The 27,613-nt window shown below is 31.2% G+C and overlaps 1 protein-coding gene across 1 annotated transcript; it reads right to left on the reverse strand.

The window, feature by feature from the left end:
* Positions 1-10,550: 10,550 nt before the first annotated feature.
* LOC136984929 (homeobox protein SIX6-like) lies at positions 10,551-19,318 on the reverse strand. Its single transcript, XM_067282070.1, has 2 exons — positions 18,643-19,318; positions 10,551-10,895 (listed from the first exon to the last, which is right to left on the reverse strand). Exons 1-2 carry the CDS (start codon positions 19,248-19,250, stop codon positions 10,673-10,675), a joined length of 831 nt encoding a protein of 276 aa, XP_067138171.1. The 5' UTR covers positions 19,251-19,318; the 3' UTR covers positions 10,551-10,672.
* Positions 19,319-27,613: the final 8,295 nt, after the last annotated feature.

Here is a 27,613-nt window from a genome sequence, read left to right on the forward strand (position 1 = left end):
TGAACGCTAATTTGTACTCCGAGTTCGGCTCTGGTGACGCGTGAACTACGTCATTAGCACTATCACGTGGTGCGTGACGTAAGGAATTTCGGGGGGTGGGAAGTTTCTCCGCGTTCGGATTTTTGTTTAGCCGCGACCTGAACAAAATGGAAAGGTTTTAATTGTACAAAACGGAAATTTTCGGATTTATTTTTTTTATGCCGAGATTGTTAATTAGCGCGTTAAATAGTTAAACGCGCCAGGAAAAAAAATGGATTTTATAGGGAAATTTTCATGTTTATTAAAAGAATAAATAGGATCGCACGCGCTTTTTCTAGCCGAATTGATATGCCGTATTTATATTTTATAAGTATAAAAAATAATAATAAAATTTTAAGGGGAAAGATTTACAGAAAGGGCGAATCAAAGTCGATCAAATTGTATATTTTTGGTATGCAGTAAACGATTTGTTTGTGATATATGATGCATTTTAATGGTGGCACTTGGCCCATCTGCATATGTGGAAATAGGAGTAACATCTGTGCCTCAACCACCAAACTTGAGACTTGCTCAGAAAATGCGATTACTGTTGGCATTCCCCGCTGTTTACCTGACATCTCTGTGGCAGGAATTTAATTATGGCACTTCACAATATGCAAATCCAACGTAGCAGTAATCTAATTGTAACACTACATACAATGTGTCATTTCGACTGACAATCTATGTGTCAACAGGATTCTGTCGCGCAGAACACGTGTCCAATCCACGTGATTAAACCAAAGTCATGAATTGCCCGGATGTGACTTAATTGAAAGGGTCTCGATAACTTAGACCTAATTGCCTCTAAGCCTTGTGTAAATATTGGTTCTAGAAACTGGTTCCTATATATTTAATTATTATCCTGGAGAGATGTGTATAAATATATGTTATATATGTATGTGTATATATATATATATATATATATATATATATATATATATATATTTTGTTAGAAGGGCTCGAATCGCCTCTTCCCTCGTGCGAATCATCCCGGTCTCGTGATTTTCGCAAACTTCTCGTAAGCGAGATTTTTTTTAAATGGAGTTTATTATTTAAAAATAAAAAAAACCATGAAATCATAATCAAATTTACGATTGTTTTGGAACGTTTAAATTCGAATCACCTTCACCAATTGATTGTAAAACGACCAATGTCCTATTCATTTCCTGATTTTTGTTTATTTCGTCTCGATTCAATTTTTCTCGCTTGAGTCACGTTATCAATTTTAATTCCCATTTTATCTATAAAAACAACCGTCAAATAAATCAATAAAACGAATTAAACAGAAACAAATAAAACAGATTTAACCACCAAATAAATTTTACAACATAAATTCAAACCACACCGTCGAAGCGCTTGACTTTAGACGTATTGATATAAATTCAAATAGAGTTTTCGCTCGAATATCCCCCCTTTTTTTTATTCGTATTATTTATAAGCGCGTAACGGCTTTTATTTATTTTTTTCTTTTTTTATATAATAAATTTATTTTAAAAATAACCGCATAGACGAGAGAAGAGCTCTTACAAAAAAAAAACTTTCTTCTCAATATCCATCCGGGTATTACAACTGCTAATTTGCATATAAGCCGGGAAAGGAATGGCGACCGGGTAATAAGGCCTTCTATCTGTTAAGAGTAAGCATGCCTTTCGCTAATAGAGCTTACGTCGTAGGGGAAGTGCTGCTCCATTAAGGACCTTTGACCGTCGACAGCCGGTGATGAAAGTCAGATAGAGGTTAAAAAATCTACGAGCTACGAGCTCTGACAAATCCTCTTTCTGAAAGCTAATCCAGATAGACAGGGATGCTTGTGACAAGGTATGGGAGAAGCAAATCTCCCGTCTACTTTTGTGTAGAGTACGCGTCAATGTCGACCGAGTTGCGTGCAATTGCTTGGAAATGTCTCTCAGTGATTCTAAGTGAGCAAAAACCATAATGCTTCCAAAACAATAGTAATCCTTTGGATAGAATAAAGATTTCTTTCTTTCTTTCTTTCAACTTTTATCCCCGAAAAAATAAAAAATAAAATAACATAAAATAGAAACTAAATGGAAAAAGGGCCACGAGGGCAGACACACGCACACGCGCACGTATATTACGTATATATGACTTAAAAATTTAAATCTCTATCGATTTTTATAACGGTAAAAAGAAACCTGTTTAGTGCGGAAATAACCTGTCTAAACGGAAATAACTCTTCGGAACAGAGCGATCTTCTGTTTAAAAAAAGACCTGTTTAAAGAGGAAATCAGCTAGTGAAACCTGTGTAAACTGGAATCTCACAGTATCTAATATTTTTTCCGGTTTCCGCTTTAAACAGGTTTTTTTTAAACAGAAAATCGCTCCGTTTTGAAGAATTTTTTCCGTTCTGGCAGGGTTTCCGTTTCATTCGGATTCCGTTTTGGACAGGTTTTACTATATTAGGTACCGTGGAATTCCAGTTTATCCAGGTTTCATTATTATTATTATTATTATATTGCTTTAGTACATTATTTTAAATTATTTTTACTAAGCTTAAATAATGTAAATTTATTTAAAATCGATTTTATTTTTAATTAGAATAAATATAAATTATAAAGATTAAGTTTTTTTTTTATTTTAGTATTTTTAATGTTAATTTATAATATTTTAAATAATTTTATTAAATCGTAATGTTTTTATAAATTTTAATTAATTTATTTTAAAAATAAATTATAAATTTAAAGCAGAGATTTAATGGATTTATAACATTAATATATAAAATAATTTATATATTTTTAAATCAATTTTTATTATTTTTATTTTATTTTATGTTACAAATTATCAATTTTGTTATAAAATTAAAAGAAATTATTTATTTATTTATTTATTTATTTATTTTTTTTTTTTTGTCAATTTTACGAAATTTATTCATTTAAACGAAAAGAATTTAATTCAATATCATGAAGCTGACAAGGAAATAAATATCTTCTTAGATTCTATGAAATTAACACAGGATTTATACATCAATTTCATGAAATGAACGCGAAATTTATGTATTGTATTTCGTGAAATTGATTCATTTTTAACGAAATGGACAATTATTATTATTTTCTTTTGTATTTTTTCAAATAAATAAATGAAATTAACAAATAAATAGACAAAATTCTCTTACATTTCTGCTTATTTTACGAAATGAATCCATTCAATTTCATGAAATTTATTAATTTTTAATTAAAAGAAACATTTATTTCTGTACTTTTCGTGTGTCGAAATGATATTTAAATTTGAAAAATGATTTAATATCAATAGAAAAAATCAGAGAAATTATTATTATTATTATTCTCTTTAAATCGATATTTATCTTCCGACATTCTCATTTAATTTTCTTCATTTTCTTTTCAATAAATATAATTTTTAATCATATAAAAGAGAAGACACGCGAATAAATTTCATTTAAAATAAAATAAAATGAAAAAAATTAAACGACTTTTTAAATGGAATGGCGTGATTAGAATAATGGAGCTACCATTACCATTTTCTTTATTGACAATTGTTGTTTATAGAGAAAATATCGACGTCTATGGTCATTTCGTTCATCTCTTCGATACACATCATACGCGACGTCACAGAGGAGACATCACCATTAACGCAGGTAACAAATGCTATCCGATTGGTCGCATAAATCGGCTAATTGGCCAATCAATAGAAACGACAGTAAATTATCGGAGTGATGCTTTAAATTACCATAAAAACTCACCATTCCTTCTTCGCTAAGGCACGTATCTTGGCATTTGTCTGTGCAGCTGCTAATGGGAGAGAGAGAGAGTACAACAAAAGGCACGTGTTTACACAACAAATAAAGGCCTTCTACCCCTTAAAATAGCATTCTAAAATAGCCTTTTGAGTGCTATAACAGTTGCTAACTGCGAATTTACTTTCTTAAATTTTCACTTTATTTTATTTTTTGATTCTTTAGGGGTTTTTTTATTCTTTTTTCTTGGGTTCCGTGTTGAAAAAAGTATCAATATTCTTTATTGAAATATATTACTAAAGTCGGAAAGTTTTGTTTGCATATGTAAGTGAATGAATAGTTGAAAAGAAGGTTGACAATATCAGACTTTTTGTTTAAAAAAAAATCAAAAAAATTAACTGACAAATATGGTAAGTAACCCAATCCGCGTTAATATGTTGAATAAACAGATGTATCTTAATATAATTAATTTTAAACTTTATTAAATTCGCGGTTATATTTAAAAAATTACGCTATTAAATATTTTAAAAATTATTATTTACGTCAACTTAATTCTTTTTTTCTTTTTTTTTTGTAAAATTAATGAAAGTTTTAAGCTATTTTAGATAATAAGTCATCTTTAGCGTTATATCTGCAGATTTAGTCACTTTTAATGCTAGATCTACTGCTTTACATGCATTTTTAGTGCTAGATCTACCGCTTTAATCAATTTTAGTGTTAGATCTGCAGCTTTAAAACCATAGCTAGTGTTAGATGTACCGGTTGATAAACGTTATTTTAAAAAAATCGTGATATATTTCATTAAAAGTGTCACTTATAAAATAAAATAAAAAAAAAACACCAAAAGATTTTTTAAAGATCAAACCGATAATATGCAAAAATTAACTTTAATTTAAAAAAAAAAAAATCGAATATGTCAAGAGATTCTAATTTTTCAATAGTTTTCTTCCTAAGGCGATTCATGACAGAAACTTTCAGCGCAACTTTGTCACTTCAAAGCGAGTCTCTACCCCCTTTTTTTAATAAATTTTTTTATATATATGTATATAAAAGAAAGTTATGGTTTAATAAAGGAAGGATCGCAATCCCAATCCAGGCTTTGATCTTGACAAAGACAAATGTATTCTTTTGTGATTAAGGGCTCTTGGTCTACTTCTTTAATAACGCCATTGTAAACAGTAGGTTTGACCATTGTAGCATTTTCATATTTAAAATTTTATTTTCTGTCCTTCCCTCCTTCTCTCTTTCTCTCTTTTTTTTTATATTTAAATTCCCAATTGTTCTCTATTATTTTATAGAGAATTTATTATTTTTTTTGGCATATTTTAAATTGCAAAACCCGTTTTTCTATTGTGTCATGGAGAAACTGTATAAATTTCGCCATATTAATTTTTACAGATCAAATTCTTTACTTGCTAATTGTAACATGAGCTCTCACTTAAGAGATTTTGTAATTCTGTCCGGTTTCGTATTGTTCTTTCTCTCGTCCCTTTTTTTTCTGACATGACAGATTGAAGATAAAGATGACCTAGGACCCGGCATCCAATTTCTCTTCTTCCTTTCATTGACTGATTGCACTAACACTTCTATTATATGGATTCTTAAAAATAAGGAAGTTTATTTTAAAAAAATAAAAAAATAAAAATTATTATAAATTGACATGTTATTATTTTAATTTAATGTTCGGGTGTACGAATGTGTTTATTGGTTAGCACGTGCCTTACATAATTTTCTTCTCGCTTCGCAACACTTGCAACCTTGCAGAGTACTTTATCATTTGTCAGATAGGAAATTTCTTACAAAGGACTGAAGAATGACTTAAGAAACTGGTTTCTTGATCTAGCAATTGCACAAAGGGCTATCCACACCTGTACTTCACTCTTCTGTGGAATTTCTTAAAGAAATATCAAGTATTTATCTACATGATCCAATAGATAATTAATTACACGACTTATCCTGTAATTATATTTATCAGATAGAAGTTCTTATGGTGAAAAAAAGGCAATTGGGAATTGGTTGGATCCTACGAATCAGCGAGGAAGTAAAAAGTGTAGAAGACGTGTCTATCTTTCTTTTTTCTTTCTTTTTTTTTTACAAAACTCTGCTTAAAAATTCTTAAATTTTTTATGTTTATAGTGTTTCGTTTTTAATTTTAAAATTTATTTTAAAAACTGTAGGCTTCGTATAGGCTGAGTCTAGAAACTCTAGGTTACAGTAGTGTCATTTATAGAGCAACTGAGCCTAGAAGATTAGATAGGAAATGATCATTTTTTAATTAAAAATGGCTTTTAAGGAGCATATTTTCATATAAAAAAGATTTAAATTAAATGGTTTATAGTTTAATTACAATTTAAATAGTTTTAATTACAATTACAATAGTAGGGAGCATGTAATCTAGACTCAGTTTCTCTACAAATTACACTAGGCCTATATAAGAGATCGTTTATAAGACCGCAAATTCAGATGAATTTGTAACGTTAAATTAAAGTTTATAGCATTTATGCAAGTTGACACTATAGAACAGTCGAGTTTTTAAAAAAGGGGAGCCATTATTATAGTTAAGAGAGCAATTTCAGGTTTTCTAAGGGCCCTTCTGTAGACCACTCCACTCTTTAGAAAAGACCTTACAATGGAGATAAGTTTGTTCTACACCTCCTGCCCAATTGCTTATTGATCACTTTTTATATATATCACGTGATAAATATAAGAGGGGTGAAGAATAATGATAATAATAGAAAACGTGTAAATATTGAAAATTTGTAGATAAAACGATACTCGTCGTAGGTGGTTGCTGCGATATAGTGTCTTTTATTATACGGGACAATGGACATTTGTTACACAAGAGAGTTCATTGAATCAATAGGCGGTCCAGACTAGAGGAGAAGATTAAAATGTCACCTGGATGTTGACATTATAGATCTTTAGTTGAACAAAATGAATTTGTTATTATATGTTATCTCTATTTCTAATATCAGACTCATTGTTACCTTTTGATATTGTTACTCCATTTGGGAGGAGAAATGATTGGAAAAGAATATTAAATTTCCATAACAATGACACGTTCCCTAATCAGTTTTTGACTTAGGTGAATGATTCGCGGGATTAGGGATTTTTTTAAATGCGACAAATGACTCATTTTCTAACAATAAAATAACCAGAATAAAGTCAAAATTTTTCCACTTTTATCGATTTATGTTTTCTGAATTTTATATCTTATTTATTTCTTCTTCTTATTATTATTTTTTTAAAGTGCTTCATTTCCTTCTCTTCCCCTCTACAGTCTAATCCCTTTTTATTAATTTATCATTAATTTTTTAAAGGAAATAATCGAGTGAGTTAATTATGTTTAAGATTATATGCTCGTTAATTGAATTAGTGCTTAAATATGTTTAATTAGTGGGGATATTTTACGATAGTGTCGCGCGTATCTCTACCTACACGAGACGTGTTTCTGTGTTAAATATTCAGTTTTAAATGGTTTTAATTATTTAATTAACTTAAAATATACTTGATTTTTCTTAGAATGACGAAGGTAATTAATTTTTTTTTTACTGTGGGTGGTCGGATTTGCAATTTTTAAAATCATTGTTAGTGGTAAGAGAGGTAAGAAGAACACGTCGCGAAGTATCAAGCAGAAATAGTAGTCTAGCTGTAATTGTTACCGTTTTTTTCCTCGTCATCTGGACAATATCAGATCGGAGGGAGGCACCTCAATACTGGGTAATGGATTCAGCAAGCGACTAATGGATATGTTTACCCTGTGTCACGTGGTTTGTTCTCAGAGCACTTATCTGCAAAAATCGATCCCGTATCAAACATTGGCTACGGATCCTTAAAACACCTGGCCCTATACAGACAAACCGTCTATCGCCAAACCTCCAACAAAACACTAATCACGCATTATGTAATAGGTGACGACAATTTGGTAGGGGCAGAGGGTAATCATTTGGTAAAGTGCAAGAGTGTGAGCGCATCATTGTAGTATTTCTTATCGCCCCCTCTCCGATAGGGCCCTCTTTCGGGCCCTCTCTCTTTTTTTTAAATCGATGTATGTATATATATATAGTGTTTAAGTGTGGCAAACGTTCTTTAGTTTCCCAGTCACGTGACCGGTTTTCGACTAATCCCTTCAATTGAGAGAAGAGAGAAAGGTAATTTTAGACGATGTTGCGCTTGATTTAATTATCGAATTCGTGATTTGATTATGCTTCTCTTCAGCAGACAATATTCAGCTCGGTTTGGTTTAATAATAAACTCCCATTCTCCATCCCCATTTGAAGGAAGAAAAAAAAACGTTTTAATTTAAAATTTCTACACCGTGTATACACATATAATAATTTTTTTTTTTTAATTTACGCTTATCTAAAATATTATAAATTAAGAAAACTGCAGTTTCTCTTGGTCTTTTCACCTAACAAATTAATTAATTCATAAAAATATTAGCAAAATTCCTACGTCTTAATGCTTAAAAATAGTTATAAAATCGATTGTAGAGCAAAATTCCGATTTAATTCTAATCTAGAATTAAATTCTTGGCTTCCTAATTATCATTAATTCAGAAAAACTTGACTTAATTCGGTATTAAAGAACGAATTTTTGAGGGAGAAAATTACCAAAATTTCTATATTTGATCCACTCTTTACAAATTTCGACTAATAAAAATCGGCAGAAAATACTCGAATTTTTAATAATTCGTGAGTAGAATCCTCATCATGATGATTAATTAATATCCATTAAGCGCTTACTCTAATGTTTGGAAGGTTGATCGATAATCTAAAAATAATTAAGATATTTATCCAATTAATTAGAATAATTTAAGTTAATGCGTTATCGGAAAGGTAAGAGTCATATAAAGCTGTTGACACTCTACAAGGGTGGAATTATACTGTCACTCAATTGATTTTAAAAAATGATTATCAGAGGAAGAGAAGAAGAAGAAAAAAAATGCATCCCTACGTTAAAAAATCTTGTCATTCCTATATATAATCATCCTTCAAGGTTAGCCATTGAGAGAGAATATGTCGGCTTTACACTTAACACACCTGACCCGGGCCTTCTATTCAAGGACTCTTAACTTCCATGTCAGATACGTGACTGACAGTTAAAGAAACACGTTGAACAGATTCTTCAGGTAGAAGGGAAGCCCTTCTTTGTTTGCTTGGCTTTTTCAAGGCCTATACTACCACCCATAAGCAATAATGGGGGCCCCATTTACAAAAATTTCCACTCCTCTTGTAAAAAGTGGAGGCGCGTAATTCCATTTCATCTCCACGCCCATTTTCACAAATGGAAAAAGATTAGAAGGCCCAATTGAAAAATGCCATTCACGTGCATCTAGTTAATATGAGGCCTCTTGTTAGATGAATCGAAAAGGATAGGGAGGAAAAAATATATATACATATATTTTTTTTCCGCTGTATTGTAAATGTAGATCTTGAAAAGGCTTCTCACGAGATTGTTTAGAGCATAAAATCACATTTAATCCATGAATAGTGGTGTTACAGACTATTTTGAATATATTGTGTTACAGTTCTCATAGATTATATAAACAGAACAGGAGTTTTTTATTTGTTATTTTTATTTTTTTCTCTCTTATTTTTCTGATTTTGTTTGCTTGTACGCGTGTCAAAGAGCCCTGATTATAATCAGGACTCTTATTATTGTGTGAAAAACCTAATAACCTAATTAACAAAGACAAAATAATAGAACAGAATATAAAAATTTGAAATGAATTTGCCTATTTCGTAATTTATTCAAAATAAAACCTTCCAAAAAACTCATAAAAAAATAATAGTAATAATAATTGTTACATCGTTAAATTTTCTTTTAATTAATTATATATTTCTTAAATCCCGATAAAGTTCATTATAATAATCATAATAAACGAATATATTATTTATAATATTTCTATAATATAATAATTATAATAATAATAATAATATTTATATTTATATATTTTATACAATAAACCACTTTACATCAAAAAAACTAAATAATAATAATAATTATTATTATTAATTATTTTATCTACTGCAATATCACACTATTTAGGAACGACAGAATAATTATTACACTCAATAAAACTATTTTTATTTTATTTTATTTTATTTCCGTTTTAAATATATTTAACTTTTTTCTTTAATTGTAATTAATTGCAGTAGTTTATAAACAAAATATGATCGATTTCAATTAAATAATTCGATTCGATTTCATCAATTAATTTCATTAATCGATTTCGATTGTTAGATATCAATTATTATTTTTGAATCAGCTGTAACCAATCGGAAAGTAGTGTAACTGATGAATTTTTTGGAAAGGAAAAAAATCGCAAGCGACAAAAAGCAATCGCGCGAGAAAATCGCGCGATTTTTAAATACTCTTAAAAAAAGTAAAAAATAGTTTTAAAAAGTAATTTTATATATAAAAATTTTTTAAATGCAATTATATAATGAAAATAAGTTAGCAAAGGATTTTAAATGTAAGTTTAATGATCTGATAGGCTATTTTTTTAAACAATAGCACAATATGTACAATTATCACCAATTATCCTATACAAACCCGTAACAACCAGAAAAGAAGCCAAAGATTTTTTTTTATATATTTTTGCTGCGTTACTTTTTATATAGTTGCAATTTTGGAAATTACATAAAATTCGGATTTTTATACTTTTTCATAACATGTATAACCAATAAAAAACGCAAATTAACAAAGACACTAACAATACTGTACAACAATATATATATATGTATGTATAATATATATATATATATATATTTTTTTTTTTTTTTTGTTTGCACCAAAATGCATTTGCACTCTTATTTTTTTGTTAGCAACACTGAACACAATTCTGTACATGAGCTCATTTTATATATTTATATGTAATTTTTTTTCCTTTTTTTGTATAAATAGTCTTCACAAAAATAACAGTATTCATCCAATGAATTATTGTCCGTTGTGGGAATTTTGTGGTGAAGAGCATCTACTCGATCCTGATGTTGTAGACACTGCTGCAGGACTTCCTGGATCCTGACTACTAGAAGTAAAAGAACCGCAACTTCCATTTGTCGCTTCGTTATCGTCGACGTTTGATTTTTGGTTGTTGCTTACTGACGGTTGATTTCCAGTACTGGATTTCTGTTGTTGTTGTAGTTGTTGTTGTAGCAATCTGTAAAAACAACACACACATATATAGGATAAACTTCAACTTTTTATCGCTTCGTTAAATCTCCTGCTGAAAATAATTGTGATTTATATCATAGAATTTTTGTTATTAACATTGTAACTTGATAAATTCAGTCGATATTTAGATTATTTTTTTTTAAAAATATGTTTCATTTCTCCATTCTAAAATGGCTTAGAGAGTTAATTAATCGATTTCGATTATTAAATAACGATTACAGTCTTAACACAGTCAATTACGGTTTTCAAATCAGTTTCAGCAAATCAGAAATGTGTAATTGATCAGTTTTGAATGTAACACGCGATTTTATGTGTCAATTACGTTTTATCAAATCAGTTTCAGCCAATCGGAAACTAGCAATTGACAAGTTTTAAATACAATCTTAAAACGCCCATCTTACAGTAAAATCTTTAAAATATTTAATCAAATAATATCGAATATTTCTCAATTAAAATCACCATTAATTAAGATACTGTATATAAACTTAATTAACATACAATTGCATTAGAGATTAACCGCAAAATCGTTGGCAAACCGTAAATTAAAGCGGGTAATCTTACTACACACACGAATATTTTAAAACAAAATGCTCTAAATATTATTATTATTTATAGATTAGCCAATTCTAAAGTTAGTCCAAGGTGCAAAGGGTCTACTCTGTGTCAAAAAAATGACACGCTTCCCATTTATAAAACTAGTTTTCAGTCCACATCCTGGAACTGACAGCTGAAGTAAGACATCATATTTCAAATTTCTAAATATTTTGATAATTACATAATGGCGTAAGTCTCCAATATTGTTTGCCACCTCCGATTCTAAATCTGGAAAATTCTATGCAGGAGAAGTTATATTAAGATCGATAACATATTTTAAATTCTCTTTCCCTCTTAAAAATGAGATGTGTGTATGTGTGTATACTGTTTGTTTGCTCATATCCTAGGTTACGGATAATAATTTTTAAGAGAGTTAACGCATAGTAATACGATCGAATGTAAATAGGGGGGCTTGTCCACTATTTACCGGACGGTAGTCGTGCAAATCTGACACATGTCACCGACTCACGTGCAGCAGCCATCCATCATGACGAAAGTGGTGTTGAATGATGTAGGAACCCTCCCTGTTGTCAATACCTTTAGGATGACACAATCGCGCCCCGAGTGGTTTGTCACAAATGAAGTATTGTCAGACAATGCTTCTATCGAACCAAAGTCGTAAGGTAGCTGTTAAATTTCGACATCACCTGTTGAAAGTTCACATTCCTTTTACGAATAAACTAGAAATCAATATTTATTTTCTCTTTACTCCGTCATTAACTGTGTGTGTGTGTGTTTTTTTCTCGTGTTGAAGTTAGCTTCTAAAGTTTTCGTTGCTGGGTTAGCCTTAAACGATCAAACACTGTAATTTCTGATTGAATATTTCTATTTATCTTCGATATTTTAAGTGCAAAATAGATTTTTCTTTTTACCCGCGTGTTGTATTCGTTTCTGTCGTCACAATAGGAAAAATCTATTCGTTAGGAAAGTGTTTATTCTACCGACAGAAACAGAATAATACATTGCACAGTATGTGGCAAAACGGTTTTTCTAAGTCCTAATATTATTATATAAGCCTATAAAACTGCTTTATGTCGTATCTAAAAATGACGAGTTTTGTTATTTTGTGTAAAAACAGCTTAAATTTCTAAAGTATAAACGTAAAATAAGCTTACAAATCTTTATAAAATATCGAATACTCACAGACTATAGTCAATTTTAAAGCCATTTTTCTCATAAATATAGAAGGATTCTGTGTTAATATACAAAGGAAACTAATTATTTACTATAAAAACTAATATAAACTTATATTTTTTGGTAGGTTACAGCAGAAAGTAGGCTGTAGGCCCTACACAAAATTAAATACAAATATGTCCCGTTTCTTCTAATTTTCATATAAAACTATAAACCGAATAACACTTATTAGTAGGCCTAGAAAATCTAAATAGAATTGCCTTAATAAATACAACTAGTATCAAACTCTGGTTATAGGCCCTAAGCCTATGATAACAGTGTCGCGGGCGTAAAGTTGCCTAAATATTTTAATTTAATTTGTAAATTAATTTAAATTTTCGATTATAGAATATGTTCATCACTACTTAGTGTTTTCTAATTAAAATATATACAGGCCTAATGTATGCTGACTTAATAAAAATACTGTACTGTGCAGCTTCGTAATATTCTACTAAGTTATCGGCCTATGTTAGAGTATAACCACATGAAAAATGTTTTTCGAGTGAAGGATCAGAAGGCCTGTATGGCCTTAATCTTTAACGATAACAGGCCCTAGCTCTTCACTAATAATGATATGTATAAAAATGTAAGGCCTTAAGCTATAGACTCATAATGCAATATATAACAGGTCCTTTTCCTCCAACAAATAATGATACATATAAAAACATGAGATCTAAAGCTACAGACTCGTAATGCAATATATAACAGGGCCTTTCCTTCTAACAAATATTGATATATATAAAAACGTGAGGCCTTAAGCTATAGATTCATAACGCAATATATAAGAGGCCCTTTCCCTCCAGCGAATAATGATACATATAAAAAGGTGGGGACTTAAGCTAGCGACTCAACGCCAGGCCTTAAGCTTACGTGCAAACCAGGACCTATAACTTTTTACTCATATTATTACTATCTTAAGATGAGAGTAGACATGAAAAAGTATATATAATTAATGGAAGATCGTCATTGACTTAATTTAGTTTTTTATTATTTGCTTAATTATTAATCATCGAGATAACAAGATAAGTTAAATTTTTAATTAAAGCATGGTTAATTAATCAGTGTAACGATCTAATTTTAATATAAATTATTAAATTATCATCCTAAACTGAAGTTATTCTCGATAAACTATAAGTTACATAAGTAGCCTATAGGCCTGTGTTCATTTAGGCCCATTACTATAGCATCTCTTCATACTTAATTGATAGATTACGGTAAAAATTATGGAAATTATAGCAATAAATTACGTTTTAATATAATTAATTGCAATTGAATCGATTTATAGAATTATATTTTAAAAGAATCTAGGCCTATTCCTGTGATGATAAGCTTGATGGAGGGAGGAGGATGGTCGGAGTGATGATAGAATTTAGTAAATAATTTCGATGTTTTCGATCAAAATTACGTAATATTTAGTAACAATATAATTAAAATATTACTCTAATTATGTTTAATAAGTTATAATTTTATAATATTATATTTAAAAAACTTAATTAATATACTTAAAACAGTAAAATTGTAGGTCCTCTTTAACGCTTGATACTATTTACATAAGTGTTAATTGTGTTTTTATTGTTATAACAAGGTATTAAAATTGTATTTAATTGTCAAGTATTAGTATAAACATCACAATTAAGTCATATATTTCGTCAGAAAACACGCAAAAAACGGACCACAATCTCTCTTTACTTGACTAGTTTTCTATATACACCATCCATTTAACTCCTGTTACTATAGTAACAGCATTAAAAATGGGTTCCGTTTAATAAAATTAGACAGTGATAAAATAGAGTTTACTATAAGTTACATTAATTAAAGAGGGAGGTAGACAAGGCAAAGTCAATCGGGGTTTCTAAATTTATGTCGGCCTAAACAGGGGGTAGGATCCATTATAACGATAACAAGATTGAAGTTTACTGTAAGGATAATTTTATTTAATGCTTAAAATCCAGGTTTATAAGATAAATGGTAGTGTTTGAAAGACGTCATCGAGGCCCCCGAGGTTCTTAAATCGTCATTGGAAACCCGTTAACAATTAGATCAGGTGACAAATTAGAGTTGATGAATGATCGTTTCCTGTTCGCTCCCATTTCTAATAATCATGTAACGAAATCTGGCAAACTATCAGTCTTTAGCGTAAACACCGTATTAATTACAACCACTGTCAATATTCCGATAGCAGCACGTTTCCTCTTCTCAAGATGAATAATGGCCTTATCACTCTCCAAAATCGCCTAAGGCTCTATCTTATATAGGATTTTTTTCTAAACCTACCCGATTTAGTGTTAATTTAATGGCTAAAAAGAAAAAAACGCGTTAAATGCGGGAATTACTCACCCGAAAAGTGTTAAGGTACGGTTTTAGGTGTAAAGATGCCGTTTTATAGGGGACGGTCTTTGCTAGTGATTTAAGGCCCGGGAAATCCCAGTAAAAGGGAGTTAATTCTCGAGTTCTTCCGCGCACATGTTTTGATATTTAACACAGCGTGATGCCAATCGAAATGCCCCCTCCGAATGAGGCAATAATCTTCCTAGGTTACGTGGTTACAAAAAGGCCCTATACATCTTTGTCAGCAATTGTATCCTCGGGGTAGAGAAAGCGGCGGGACTTCACGGATTGCTTATCAATTGGAGAGTAGGAAGAAGAAAAAAAAGGTCTTATAAAGCTAAACTTGAAAACTAGAACAAAAAATACGAGCTAAACTCGTTGAACGGAGCGAAAATAGTAAGATTTTCTACCCCCCAAACCACCGGAAACCTCAGTTTTAAACCTCCAAGAACCTACTTGTCCATTACTTCTTCTGTTAAGCAGAAGGATCTTATAAATAAAATTCCGTTATTGACCTATTTAAGGTGTTTTCCACCCTTTTAACTGTTAGAAAAATTAAAAAGTTCCGCACATTTATAAATGCCCATCTCAAAAAGGACGTTTCAAATTAACTGGGTCAAGTTGGTCGGTGGGGAGAAGAATGGATTGATATTTTCGGATTTTAGGGGCAACGCACCAAAAAATCCCAATTTTAAATATTTCAGAAAGGTCGAAACACCGATCCTATTATTAGTCGAATAATTCTGATTTATCTTACACACGTTACATCCATTTTAAATCCAAATTTCCAGACAAAACACCCTGAACTGAGCTCGTAAATAATGGGAACTATACAAGAAGATCGCTACGTTTTCTTTATTTTTTTATTTGTATATTATTTCTATAAATATGATTTAATTTTATTCTTTTTCTAGGATATTTTGAGGTTTATGCCTTTAATTTTTTTAAAAAATTTAAATGAGTGGTGACGTAAAAAAATACGGTGGAAGAATGGCACTTGTAATGAAGAGGATGACGGAACAAGAGAAATTTCGGTGTTCTAATTAAAATTTTCGGAATTTACAGACTTAAAATATATTAAAACTAAAATTTTAAAGCCTTAACTTTTTATTTATTTATTCAGTATTATATAAAAGCATCACGGATGCCGAATTTTAGATGTGTAAATTGAACGCCTCCGGATTTATAACTCCATTAAGTCCACGCTTTTTAGGTCCACGTGTTACTCTAAACCTCTCGAATTTATTCAATTTAGGACCTTTTCACTCATATTCCGAGTTTGCTAATTTTTTTAAGAGCCGAAGAGCATTATTTTTTGCTCGATAAAATAAAACTTTGGAGCGAAAATCCTCTAAAAATCAGCAGCAAACAAAAATCCCTCAAAAATCAGCGAACAGAAAAAATAGAAAATACCCGTCCCAATCGATGAATTAATAGTAAAAAAATAATAAAAAAATGATGACGATAATTATTTTTTCTTGTATTTTTCTCCTCATTATCGAACACTTCATCAAGCAACATCTGTGGCTTTGTGAATGCACGACACTAGCAGGGATTTGCAATTCCGGAATAAATGGATTGCAAAATACGATTACCGTGTCTACAAGTGGGTAATGCAGTTGGGCCATCTGCACGTTGGGTGATTTGTGATTGCAGGATGGATGAGGCTCCTCTTGCTCGCCTATTGATCCATTGTCTGGGGACTTCCACCCCACGTGGTTAGCGGTTTAAATAGCGAGGTGTCGAATCCTCCCATCTGGTACCAAATCAATTTGTAGTCTTTCAGTAACTCCTATTTTAAACAGATTGTCTGTGAAATGACAGCATTCTTTCCCATGAATATTTATTAAACATCCTGACTTTCTCTTGCTTTTAAAGTTTTCTTCAACATTTAGTCTACTGTGCCGCCACTAATCCGAATCCTACAAGAAATCAATGGACACGCAACTATTTTACGATAAACTTTGCTGTACTCTATAGAAGATTTGCTGGATATTTTACAGGCGTTTTTTATATTCTAATCTCTGGAATTTAACGGATATTTTACTCTTGTTAAATCCTTTTTTTATTTATTTTTTCTTTCGAAAACTGGTGACACATACCTCGCTTCTGTCTAAGCTGGTAAGTAGGATCTATTGATGATAAAATTGAGCTGTAAAATATATATTTTTAGACTAAATAAGAGTAGAAATGTATAAGAAATTCTAATCCGAGGACCTTAAAACACGAATTCAAACGTCCACTTTGACAAGCCCGAAAGTCTTCGAGAAGACCATTTATCTTCCATCTATATAATAAATACCGTCTTGTACCGCCCTGTACCATCGATTTAACGTATATTTTACTATATTTTTAAGGTTTAAGTTTGTTTTCAGGTGTGTAAATTGGCCTAGGCCTACTTACAATAGAAGAAATCCTCAGATCTAACGTGGAATAAACGTGTTTTGAAGGAAGCAGAAAATTGTTTGACCCTTTATCAATTTTTTCAAAATATTTAAATCAAAGTATTTCTGGTTATAATGTTAATTAAACAAGATAAATTAACAAGTCTCTAAGCCTCCATAAGGTAGGCTGTAAGTGTAGGAGTTTATTGACATATAAAGTAGCAGAAATATTAAATAAATAAATAAATAAAATCACCAGGTTTAAATTAAGCTGTGTTGCCCGTTAAAAATATTAATAAAATTAATTTCCTACGCTTCTAGAGCCGATAAAAATCCTAGTTTAGATTATACTAGAAAATTTAATATAGGAAAACGGGGCAGAAAAAATCTGTCACCATGTAAGGAAAGCATACATTAATCTGTTGATGTTTAAAGGATAACTCTTCACTTATCTATTGAACTTGTTATTGAATAGGTTATGAATGGCCTTGACTACCTTGATTGCTGTAGAATTGGCGCAATCAAGCAGTCAAGGCTGGTACACACTTCTGCCAACCAAAATTACTAAAGTGCCATTGTTTACAACAACAACAACTGCGCTGTTAATGCCGTTCTCCAGCAGAATTTTAAGATGAATTTTAACACGTAAATGTGTTTCTTTTTTAAGGTGTTAAGTAAGTCGCGATTAATGTATATTCGAGGCTCGAAAATCGCGTAATTAATTATAAAAGGGGGGTGTCTGGTCTCTTGTGTTGATCTCTGCAACTCGGGGGAGGCAGCCACTACTTTAAGGCTATAAAATAATATATTGTATCAAAGTTTCCTGGTAACTAAGCAGGAAAGTGCGAGTAATATCGCATTTATACCTAGCAGTTATTAAATCATTATCTAATTCTCAATTGTCACTCTTACATTTGGAAAATGGCCGAGAGCTGTCATCGGTAATGACGCGATTTTTGATGCTTCTATTCTAATTAAAATTATAGAAAAAAAACAAATAAATAAATAAAGGAGAACCTTGAAAATATTCACACAGGATACAATATTAATCATATTTTTGTATTAAAGAACGTGTTTTGATCGATCCAAGGACAAGATCGGATCGAACAAAAGGCACCCAAAAAAAACAAAAAATAAAAATTTGTAAGCAAATTCATTTTCCTCAAGTTTTAAATAGGGAAATTTCTCTGTTGTAGGGGGGTTTACAACAGAGAAATTTCCCTATTGATTAATATGATTAATAAATTTTACTACCTGTTCTTAGCGGCTGCTGCTCTGTCTCTCTGTCTTCTATTTTTGAACCAGTTGCCAACTTGAGTCGGGGTTAGACCGGTTGCTTGAGCTAATTCCCTTTTCTTAGTAGGATTTGGATAGGGATCCTGAAGGTACCATTCGCGTAACAAACTTCTTGTCCTCTCCTTAAAACAGTGAGTCTTCTGTTCCCCGTCCCAAATCGTCCTGGGTAACGGATACTTTTTCCTAACTCGATACTTGTCTACCGGTCCTAGGGGCCTACCTCTCAACTTCTCGGCCTCCTGATAGTGGGCCTCCAACCACATGGCCTGTAACTTGGCATGGGATGCTTTGGTGAATCGGTGGTTCTCTAGTATGTGATAAAGTTCACGGAAATTTCCGGTGTGGAAGGCTACCAGGGAACGAGCCCTGAGTACCGACTCGTTCTTGTTTAGTTCGGAGCAATTAGGATGAGCTACAGGAAGGGACCAGAGGAATCTTCCTAGTCTCTCGATGTCACCGCTCTCTTCGAGGGTCTCGCAAACGGCTGCAACTTGATTTATGGTGAAGTTTAGCGTTGGTAAGACGAACATTGGTGTGTAAGGAGCAGCGCCGATGCTCAGAGCCATAAGATCTTTCTATGTGTTGTCTTCCTTACATTAGAACCGGTGGCGAGACGGCGGGGTGGAGTTATGGGAAAAAGATACGGTGTCAGTTGGCTATCCAGGCAAACATCGGCAGAAAGCGTAGCTCATTTGACGACTACGTAACGTCTTAGCCCCTCTCATTGGCTGTTCGATCGATACAACCACGCCAATCAGCCCGACCGCAACCAATAGACGATCTTCTCTCGTGTAACTGTATATAGGTCATCGAGGTATCATGTACAACTACCTGATACAGTTGCATCACTTTTTGTTACTTTACAAGTTGATTTTTTTCTTGGTACTCATGATGAAAGTTCCTCATTATCGCCCCCGTTTTAAATTTTTAATTAATTGTGAGCCTAATTTCTTAATTATCGATGCCACAGTGCAGCAACACACAAAAAAACACGTAGTAGCTTAACAATTACTCTAATCGGGCTCTAAACACAAGCGCGTGCTCTCCCCTAGTCTAAGAGGCATAGAAAATGCATTGGATTTATTTTTAAATCGATCATAATTAATAAAAATCGCTTTAAACGGTCGATAGTAAGGGACAAAACCTTAAAAAGTTAACCAGGCCTGAAGATTGTCAGAATTATTTCACAATTGTCAAGCTGTAAATTAGGTTAAAGCCTATAATCTCATAAATCAAATAAGCGGCCTTTTTTTAGAAATATAAAATGCTGTCTAGGCTACAATATATATAGAAGAATATACCTAGAAAACCAACGTATAAGGGCCTTCAATGTTTATTTTAAATTAAGAAACTTTAATGGGCCTGAAACCGGGGGGGTGGAGAAGCTGACGTAACGAATTTTGTGGGATTTTCTTTTATATTAAAGCGGGAATCTTACAGATAAATAATTCTAGGAAAGGAGCAGACCGGTTGAAGAATATTACAAGAAAAAAGTTATTACAAAACACATTTTGTATCGTTGTAAATTGTAAAAAAGGAAAATCGGAAGGAGATATCATCACGAGTAGTAATTGTGTTACATTTTCTGCTTTTTTCGAATAATGGGAAGAGCTTATATCATCACTGCAGTAATCAAAATTGTTATTATGAGTTATAAAATGCGACTCTTTGACTCGTTACCTAACTAATTTACTCCTCTGGGGCATCGTCTCTTTTAATTTATCCACCATAAGTTAAAGGAAAAAAAAATGATATTCTCTTAAATAATAAATGAAACTGTTAACGCGGACAATATAGAAAATATTTTTTAAAAAATTAATACATTTTAATAGAAAATATTAATTAAAAATTACATTTTTGAGGGGTGTTATTTGTATTTACTCTTGTGACATCCTCTTCCAGAAGGTTGCAGCTGATAAACCTTTGTTTGTATGGGAATTATATAATTTGATCACTTTAAAAAAGGTTAAAGGTTAAAAAAAAAAAGGTTTATTTTACTCGATAACTTACGTAGAAAGGCATACAAATTGATAGTTTGGGTGAAGAGATGAAATAAAAATAAAAATTTCTCCTTATAAATTACTATAGTAGGCATTAAATCATTCGCCTCTAGGCTTTGAAAGGAAGAGTAGGAGGGGGAAAAAATGAAAAAATAAAACCTATTAGGCTATTCCATAGCCTAATTATCTATCTAATTCCCAATCTTACTCACAATAGCCCGAAGACAATCCAACAACAAAACTAAAATTGGTATCCGAATGCGTTCATATTTATTAAAATGGTTAAACCTATAGGCAAGATACGCCTAGATAATCGAATTAAAGTGAGTTGATTTTCCATCCGGTGTCAATTCTGTAGGCTAGAAAATATCTAAGTCTCTATACAGCTTAAGCTCTAAAGTATAAAAAAAAAAAAAAAAAAAAAACTTAAATCTTTTCGGGAAAAAATCGTTTCTTAGTTTGCATGTCAATAGAAATATAAAACGAAAAAAAATAATAATGTAAAAAATAAAAATAAAAATAAAAAAATGGGGGAAGATCTCCATCACGTGATGTAACGCGTTTATACGGAGACAGTATAGGCTATCATGCACCAGCTTGGCACCTCGGGCCATCGGAATTCACAATCACACTTCCAATTTTTGGCCCGTTCCTCTCTACACCCCGCACACATAACACAGACAACACCACACACACACACACACATAACACGCATCGCCCGGAGTCAAAACCAAACCATTTTTCGCTTTGACAATTATGTCCTGTTTAAAAGCTATTTGAATACGGCTAGACGTGGACAATTCAATTTGTAACATACCGCTAGACATGATACAAATGTCGTCAGAAAGAATTTCCATCGTCTTGTAAATTTTGCTTGTACCTTCATTGAACATGACAATCCCTGTAGCTAAAAGCTCCCAACGGAGGACGACGTCGAACAATACAACTTAAAAAAAGAAGTAGAGGGTGGAAAAAGAAGACGTGTGGGAGGAACGGGAGGTTTAAAGGAACAACAAGAAGAAGAAGACCAAGAAGAAGAGATAGAGAGAGAGAGAGAGAGAGAGAGAGAAGAAAAAATATAAAAAAAAATAATAAAAAAAAGGAGGAAGGAGGATATTCTTTTTTCTCTAACATCAGTCGCGTTGTCACTTCTGTCTAACACTCCTTTCCACTTTATGCGACATCTCAGTGGAACAAAATCAAATTTCTAACGCGGATAGAACAGGGGCTTGCCGAGAAGTTCAATTGGTTTCGACTTTGATATGTTGGTTTAGAAGCTCGACATTTTATTGTCACTCTGCCCACTGCTACTATAGCAGTAGTAAAATAAGGGCTTATATAAAGGCCTTCTTTATATATATATATATATATATATATATATAGTTATATATATAAAGGAGCGCATCCCTCACTTTTTTCCTTTATAGATAATGCTGTTACGTTAGTAAGGTGAGGTGTAATAAGTGTAGCAGGTACAACTCCTAATCTGATAACGTCTACAGTCATGATGCCATCCATTGTTAACCGTATTAAGGGTTCCTATACCGTTCAATGATGTCGGATGATGGTCTGCTATCACTTGTAATGGACTTTTTAAAAGCATCAATTCGATTACCCGTTCCGAAAGAAAGAAAAAGGAATATCCGGTCAATAGCACCGCATTTATAGTAATAATTGGGCTAAAAAGCATGCCGTTTATTACTAAAGGTAGCGAAATAATTACTAAACTTTAATCTCGTTTATTACTCCGGATAATTATTAAATTAGTTTTTTGATTCGGTGTTACTAGATGGAGACACTTATTCGAGAAATTTTTAAGAAAATTTTGACCAATTAACATATTCTACTTTTCGAATTCGAATTTAAACGTTAATTAAAGTTAATATAATTTTTAAATTTAGTATTTATAGATTAAGTATCATTGTAATTATTTAAAATTGTAATATTTTAAATATAAGAATGAGTATATTTTAATCACTAGATGGCTACAATTTAAGTGACGTATTAAAAATTTTTTAAGTTTATTTATCGCTAACAGATGGCAGCATTTATGTAAACTTTTTTACGTTTCGTTATATCTTAAATTACCGCCTTTTAAAATTTAAATTTTAAAATAATTATTAAATTATTCAATAATTATAATTTATGATATATATATATATATATATATATATATATGATTACATTTTTAATCAACAGATGGCAACGTTGAAATTTTTTACATGTTAAAAAATCGTATTCATTTTTTAAAAAATGTTTTAATAATATTTAAAATATTATATTAATATTTTAAAGAATAAGAATATAATTTTAAAATTTATAAATGTGTAAAAAAAAAGATAAAAGATAGTGAAATAAAATTAGAATGGATTACTTTCATCTTAAACGTGATTAAATGTAGGTAATTGTTCAGGATAAGAATCTGGTCTGCAAGCTTCAAGGCAACAAACATTGTAGCCATATATTTAATTAAGTTTGTAATTAAAGTAGATGCTTGTGACAAGTAATTCCGTAAAGGCAAGAATGAATTAGCCGAGTTAACGTGTTAATTATACGTTGTTCACAGTTAGATAATTCTCTTAGAGTAAAGTAATTCCATCCTCTGTAGTGCCATCTAGAAGCAAAAACATACACTAAGTTTAATTATTAAATTTTTTTAAATGTAATTAAACGGGGTTTTTTTCTGTAATTACAGTGTATTTAATATAAAACTAATTATATTTTAATTTTAAATTTAAGTGCTTTGAGTGTAAAAGAAAACTCTTCCGTATTAAATTCGTTATACAATAAAATAATTAAGAATTACGGAGTTCTCGTTCTTTTTATTTGTTTTAAAAAAATGTATTAAAACATGTACAGTAAAACCTGCGTAATATTTTTTCCGGTTTGGAAGGTGTCCGTTTTAAACAGGTTTCCCTTAACATAGAAAATCGCTCCTTACCAAGAATTTTTCCCGTTTAGGCAGAATTTCTGTTTTATTTATGTTCCGTGTTAAACAGATTTTGCTGTTTAAAATAAATAAACGCGGACTTCTTTATAACGCAGACGGAATTTTCGAACTCCGTCATCTGCGTTATATCGAAACTACTATATATTTTGATCTACACAAAGGATTAATTACATGGATGATCTAAGGTTTTAGGCTAGTCACAATCCTTCGTAGATCCTTCCAACTTCGTACCATCATTGTGATTAATCTAGCAAGGAATCAGGTTTCCTAGATTAATCATAATGGCTCAAATCTGATCCATTCGGATCAAAGAATGGTTGGAGAATTTGTTCTCCTGGCAAATTCTATTGCGCATACTGTACGATAAACCTAATCGATATTTTATGTTTTACTTGTAGTAAAGGGCCTTAGGGCCTAGCTCCTTCATATTCATAACAGTAGAGCAATTTGGCAATTTAAACATTTTAAATTGTTAAATATTACAGGCTGTGTTCGCTTAGACATCGCTGTACTATTTGAGAAAGGCATAAATAAATAAATTTACTATTAATTCCATAGAAACAATGAGTATTCTGGGTTGCCTTATAGACTTTAACTGCACATAATAGTAATTACGCCACTGAGTAAGATGAACCTGTAACAAATATGGAGTCCATTTTCCTCCAAAAGCCATTAAAAATGGCTTTTGGAGGAAAATGGACTCCATATTTTTGTGTATTTTTATACATAAATAAAACAAGTAAAAATAGATTTTTCTACTACTTAACTAGAGAGATTTTAATGTATATGTTATTTTATTCAAAAGACTAAATTTTTGGGGTTGTTCCGTATTGGACCCGAATCAAATGCCTCGCTGGCTCCCTCTATCCAGGCTTGATTGTAACAAGAGAAATGTCCTCTATAATAATATTATACAAAGTAGAATATTACGAAGAATATGTTTAAATTTTAAATACTTTGTATTTGTAAAATTGAAAATTTGTATTTAAAAAATAATTCGTAAAATATTTTTAATGAATTACTTATATGGTTTCCCATTTTCGCAATAGATGGCACTCGTATCGTTTAATCGTATAAGGCTTGTTCGATTCGTTAAGATAATGCGCACTGTTACGTCATTTCTTAACTTGTCCGTTTTAAGAACCGAAACCATGACGTCAAATTGACGTTAGAAAAGAACAAGGCTAAGTATTAACGTTAAAGAAAAAAAATGGCGGCGAGTTTGTGTCGCGTTTACTTAGCAGTTTTCGAGCAAAGAAAAATCAATAATAAAGACGGGATTTATTATTCTTCTTTACATTAATTTTGTTTTACAATATACTCTCATATTATTTTTTTCCTGTAAAGTATACACGTATTGTTGAATATAATATACTCTTACTCCTTGCTGTTAGATGATTGACGCTATTTAAAAATAATAATAGATTCAGCAGGAATGAGTCATGACCCATTCTTCCTGTTATTTATTCTCTGTAGTTTAGTTATTTCTTAAACAGGATTACAAACAATAAGCTGTAAATCAAGTTTTGCAAGTGAAATCTATTTGGAAAGTTACCTTATAAACATATCATTGAAGGACACGGTAAGAAATGCTAATAATTCTCACCCCACCCCTCAGCCACGTGTTTCAAAATAAGCGTCACAAAGAAAATAAATTAATACAATTCAAAATATTTGTATAAATATTAATTAAAAGATAGTATAATTTCACAATTTATGGATACATGAATACAAGTTTTTACTTTATTACTTTATTTTGAAATTATTTCGCCCCGTGTGGGCACAAAAATGGCCTTTTTTTTTAAAGCCCATCGAGGGTAGGACAAGCCCAAAATATAAGGGCAGTTAGGTGGTGGAGGAGGATCGACTTATGAAAAATTCCTGGGCTCGCCTAGATTCGATTCTGGATCTTCAGAGAGGCAAGCTATTCGTTATATAAGGAACAATTTTTATATTCCAGACTAGAACATACAATAGGGTCTTGTTTACTCCAGTGCTTATCACTTGGATGCATAACGTAAGTTTCAAAAATTCGTCTGTTCCGAAGCAAAGCGTGACTATAATCGATTCCAACTTTCATAACTTTATAAAACAGATGCAAACAAATTTATTATAACATATTTAGGCACGTGCAGAAAACCCGGAAAACTTCACGTGGCTCGTTGGTGAGGCACGAACTTGCGACCAGTGTTCAGTGGTTATATCTACTCGGCCATTGTTGGGCTCTCGATCTGATCGCACTTATTTATTATCAGCAGTCCATTTTGTAATATTAAGTCACGATTGCAATTATAACATCAATTTACATAACGTATAAAAGCAAATTACTTATAGAAACAGAATATTTATTCTTCACAGATAATTATAAGCTTACAAGTACATCTAACGAGAATTCTTTCACGTCATTCTGCTGTGACTTCTGATGAAATAATCAAAATGATAAGTAAGCGTTTTATAGAATTTGAATGCCAATATTCTTTGAAATTTTCTTTTTATCTAACTTAGTGAATGACAATTTGATTACGTTTTCATCATAAAATTATAAATTGTAAAGCAAATTTAACCTACCTACCACCAACGGCTATTTCTAAACGGCGTCCATTTTTTTCGGGGATGTTTCTTTTTGAAATGCATACAAAATAATCTTCAAACGGCCATTTTTGATGTTTCCGTCACTGGCCATTCAGAGATTTGATTATTTAATGAGGAAATTGGTGTAGCATGGAGTTATGTCATGTTTATTTTTGTATCTCACAGTTGGAGCTTTAGATACGTTAGATTTCAACATATATTTGTTAATTTGATTCAAGGTTATAAACAAACAATGAAAGTTGCGATTAAAAAATCTTTATTCATTCGCAAAAACGTATTCTTTATTAGTGAATCAAATGCCTTTTAACATAATTAATTATTAAAAACCTCCTATGTATGTATTAATAGATTGTTAGTTAACCTGATCTAAAAGTTAGGTCAGGTTAAATGACAATCTAAACTTTCCTATCACCTATAAAACCACCATTCGGAAACTCAGAAAAACATAAGTAAATAAGTATAATTCTTTTTATCATAAACACAACACAAATATAACAGAACAACTAAAATTATATACTGAAATGGTATAAATTAACTATATGAGTCCACTTCTGGGACAAGTTTACACTCTTCTATAAGCACTCTTGTAACGCTCTTAATGCTCTACGAGCGGAAAGAGAGTGCCTTATTAACTGCCAAGTCAAAAAATTCAAGACCCTGTATGAAACAAAAATAGTATTAATAAGTAATACAGTTTTCTTAAAAATTAATTTAAATTATACCCTAAAAGAACAAATTGCTTTTTCTTTCTTTCTGATGAAATTATAATAAATATAATTTTAATCATATTTAAGATACATTATCCAAATTATAATTCATAATAGAAATAAATTAAATTAAAATCTTGGATTTTGTTATTTTACAGTTAGAAGTGAAACACCCGAGCAAACACTATAAATTGCTAGAATTTTAATATTTCATTTTTTTTTTTTTTTTTTTTTTTATATCAACGGATGGCGGTTTTAGTTTTGACTTCTCTTGCATAGAAATAAATGTAAAGTACCTAAAATATGAATTGTCAAAATTCCAAAGTGGGATAATACTTGTTTAATCAAGTAGCATATGGAACTAAAATTAACATTCTGACATTCATTACTATACATTAACATAAACGAATATACAAATTTGTAAAACATGTGTTTTCTGAGATGCTTATCCCTCCTTTCTTTGTTTTCAATTGAAAATAATCTCTTTGAAATCAGCTTAAAATACTTCGCTATAAATAATCAGGGAGGACCTCTTAGTGCCCACGGAGGGCAGGAAGTGTTTTTAAAAAATGAAGGATGCACACACGATTCTTTCATTGAAACAAGAGTATTTGATAGGAAAGAAATGAGAGTATATAAAAGCTTGGGGGCTTGTAACTACTTTGGCAGTGTTTTATGCA

Source organism: Centruroides vittatus, unplaced genomic scaffold, assembly GCF_030686945.1.
Source record: "Centruroides vittatus isolate TY-2023 unplaced genomic scaffold, ASM3068694v2 contig_941, whole genome shotgun sequence".
Lineage (NCBI taxonomy): Eukaryota > Metazoa > Arthropoda > Arachnida > Scorpiones > Buthidae > Centruroides > Centruroides vittatus.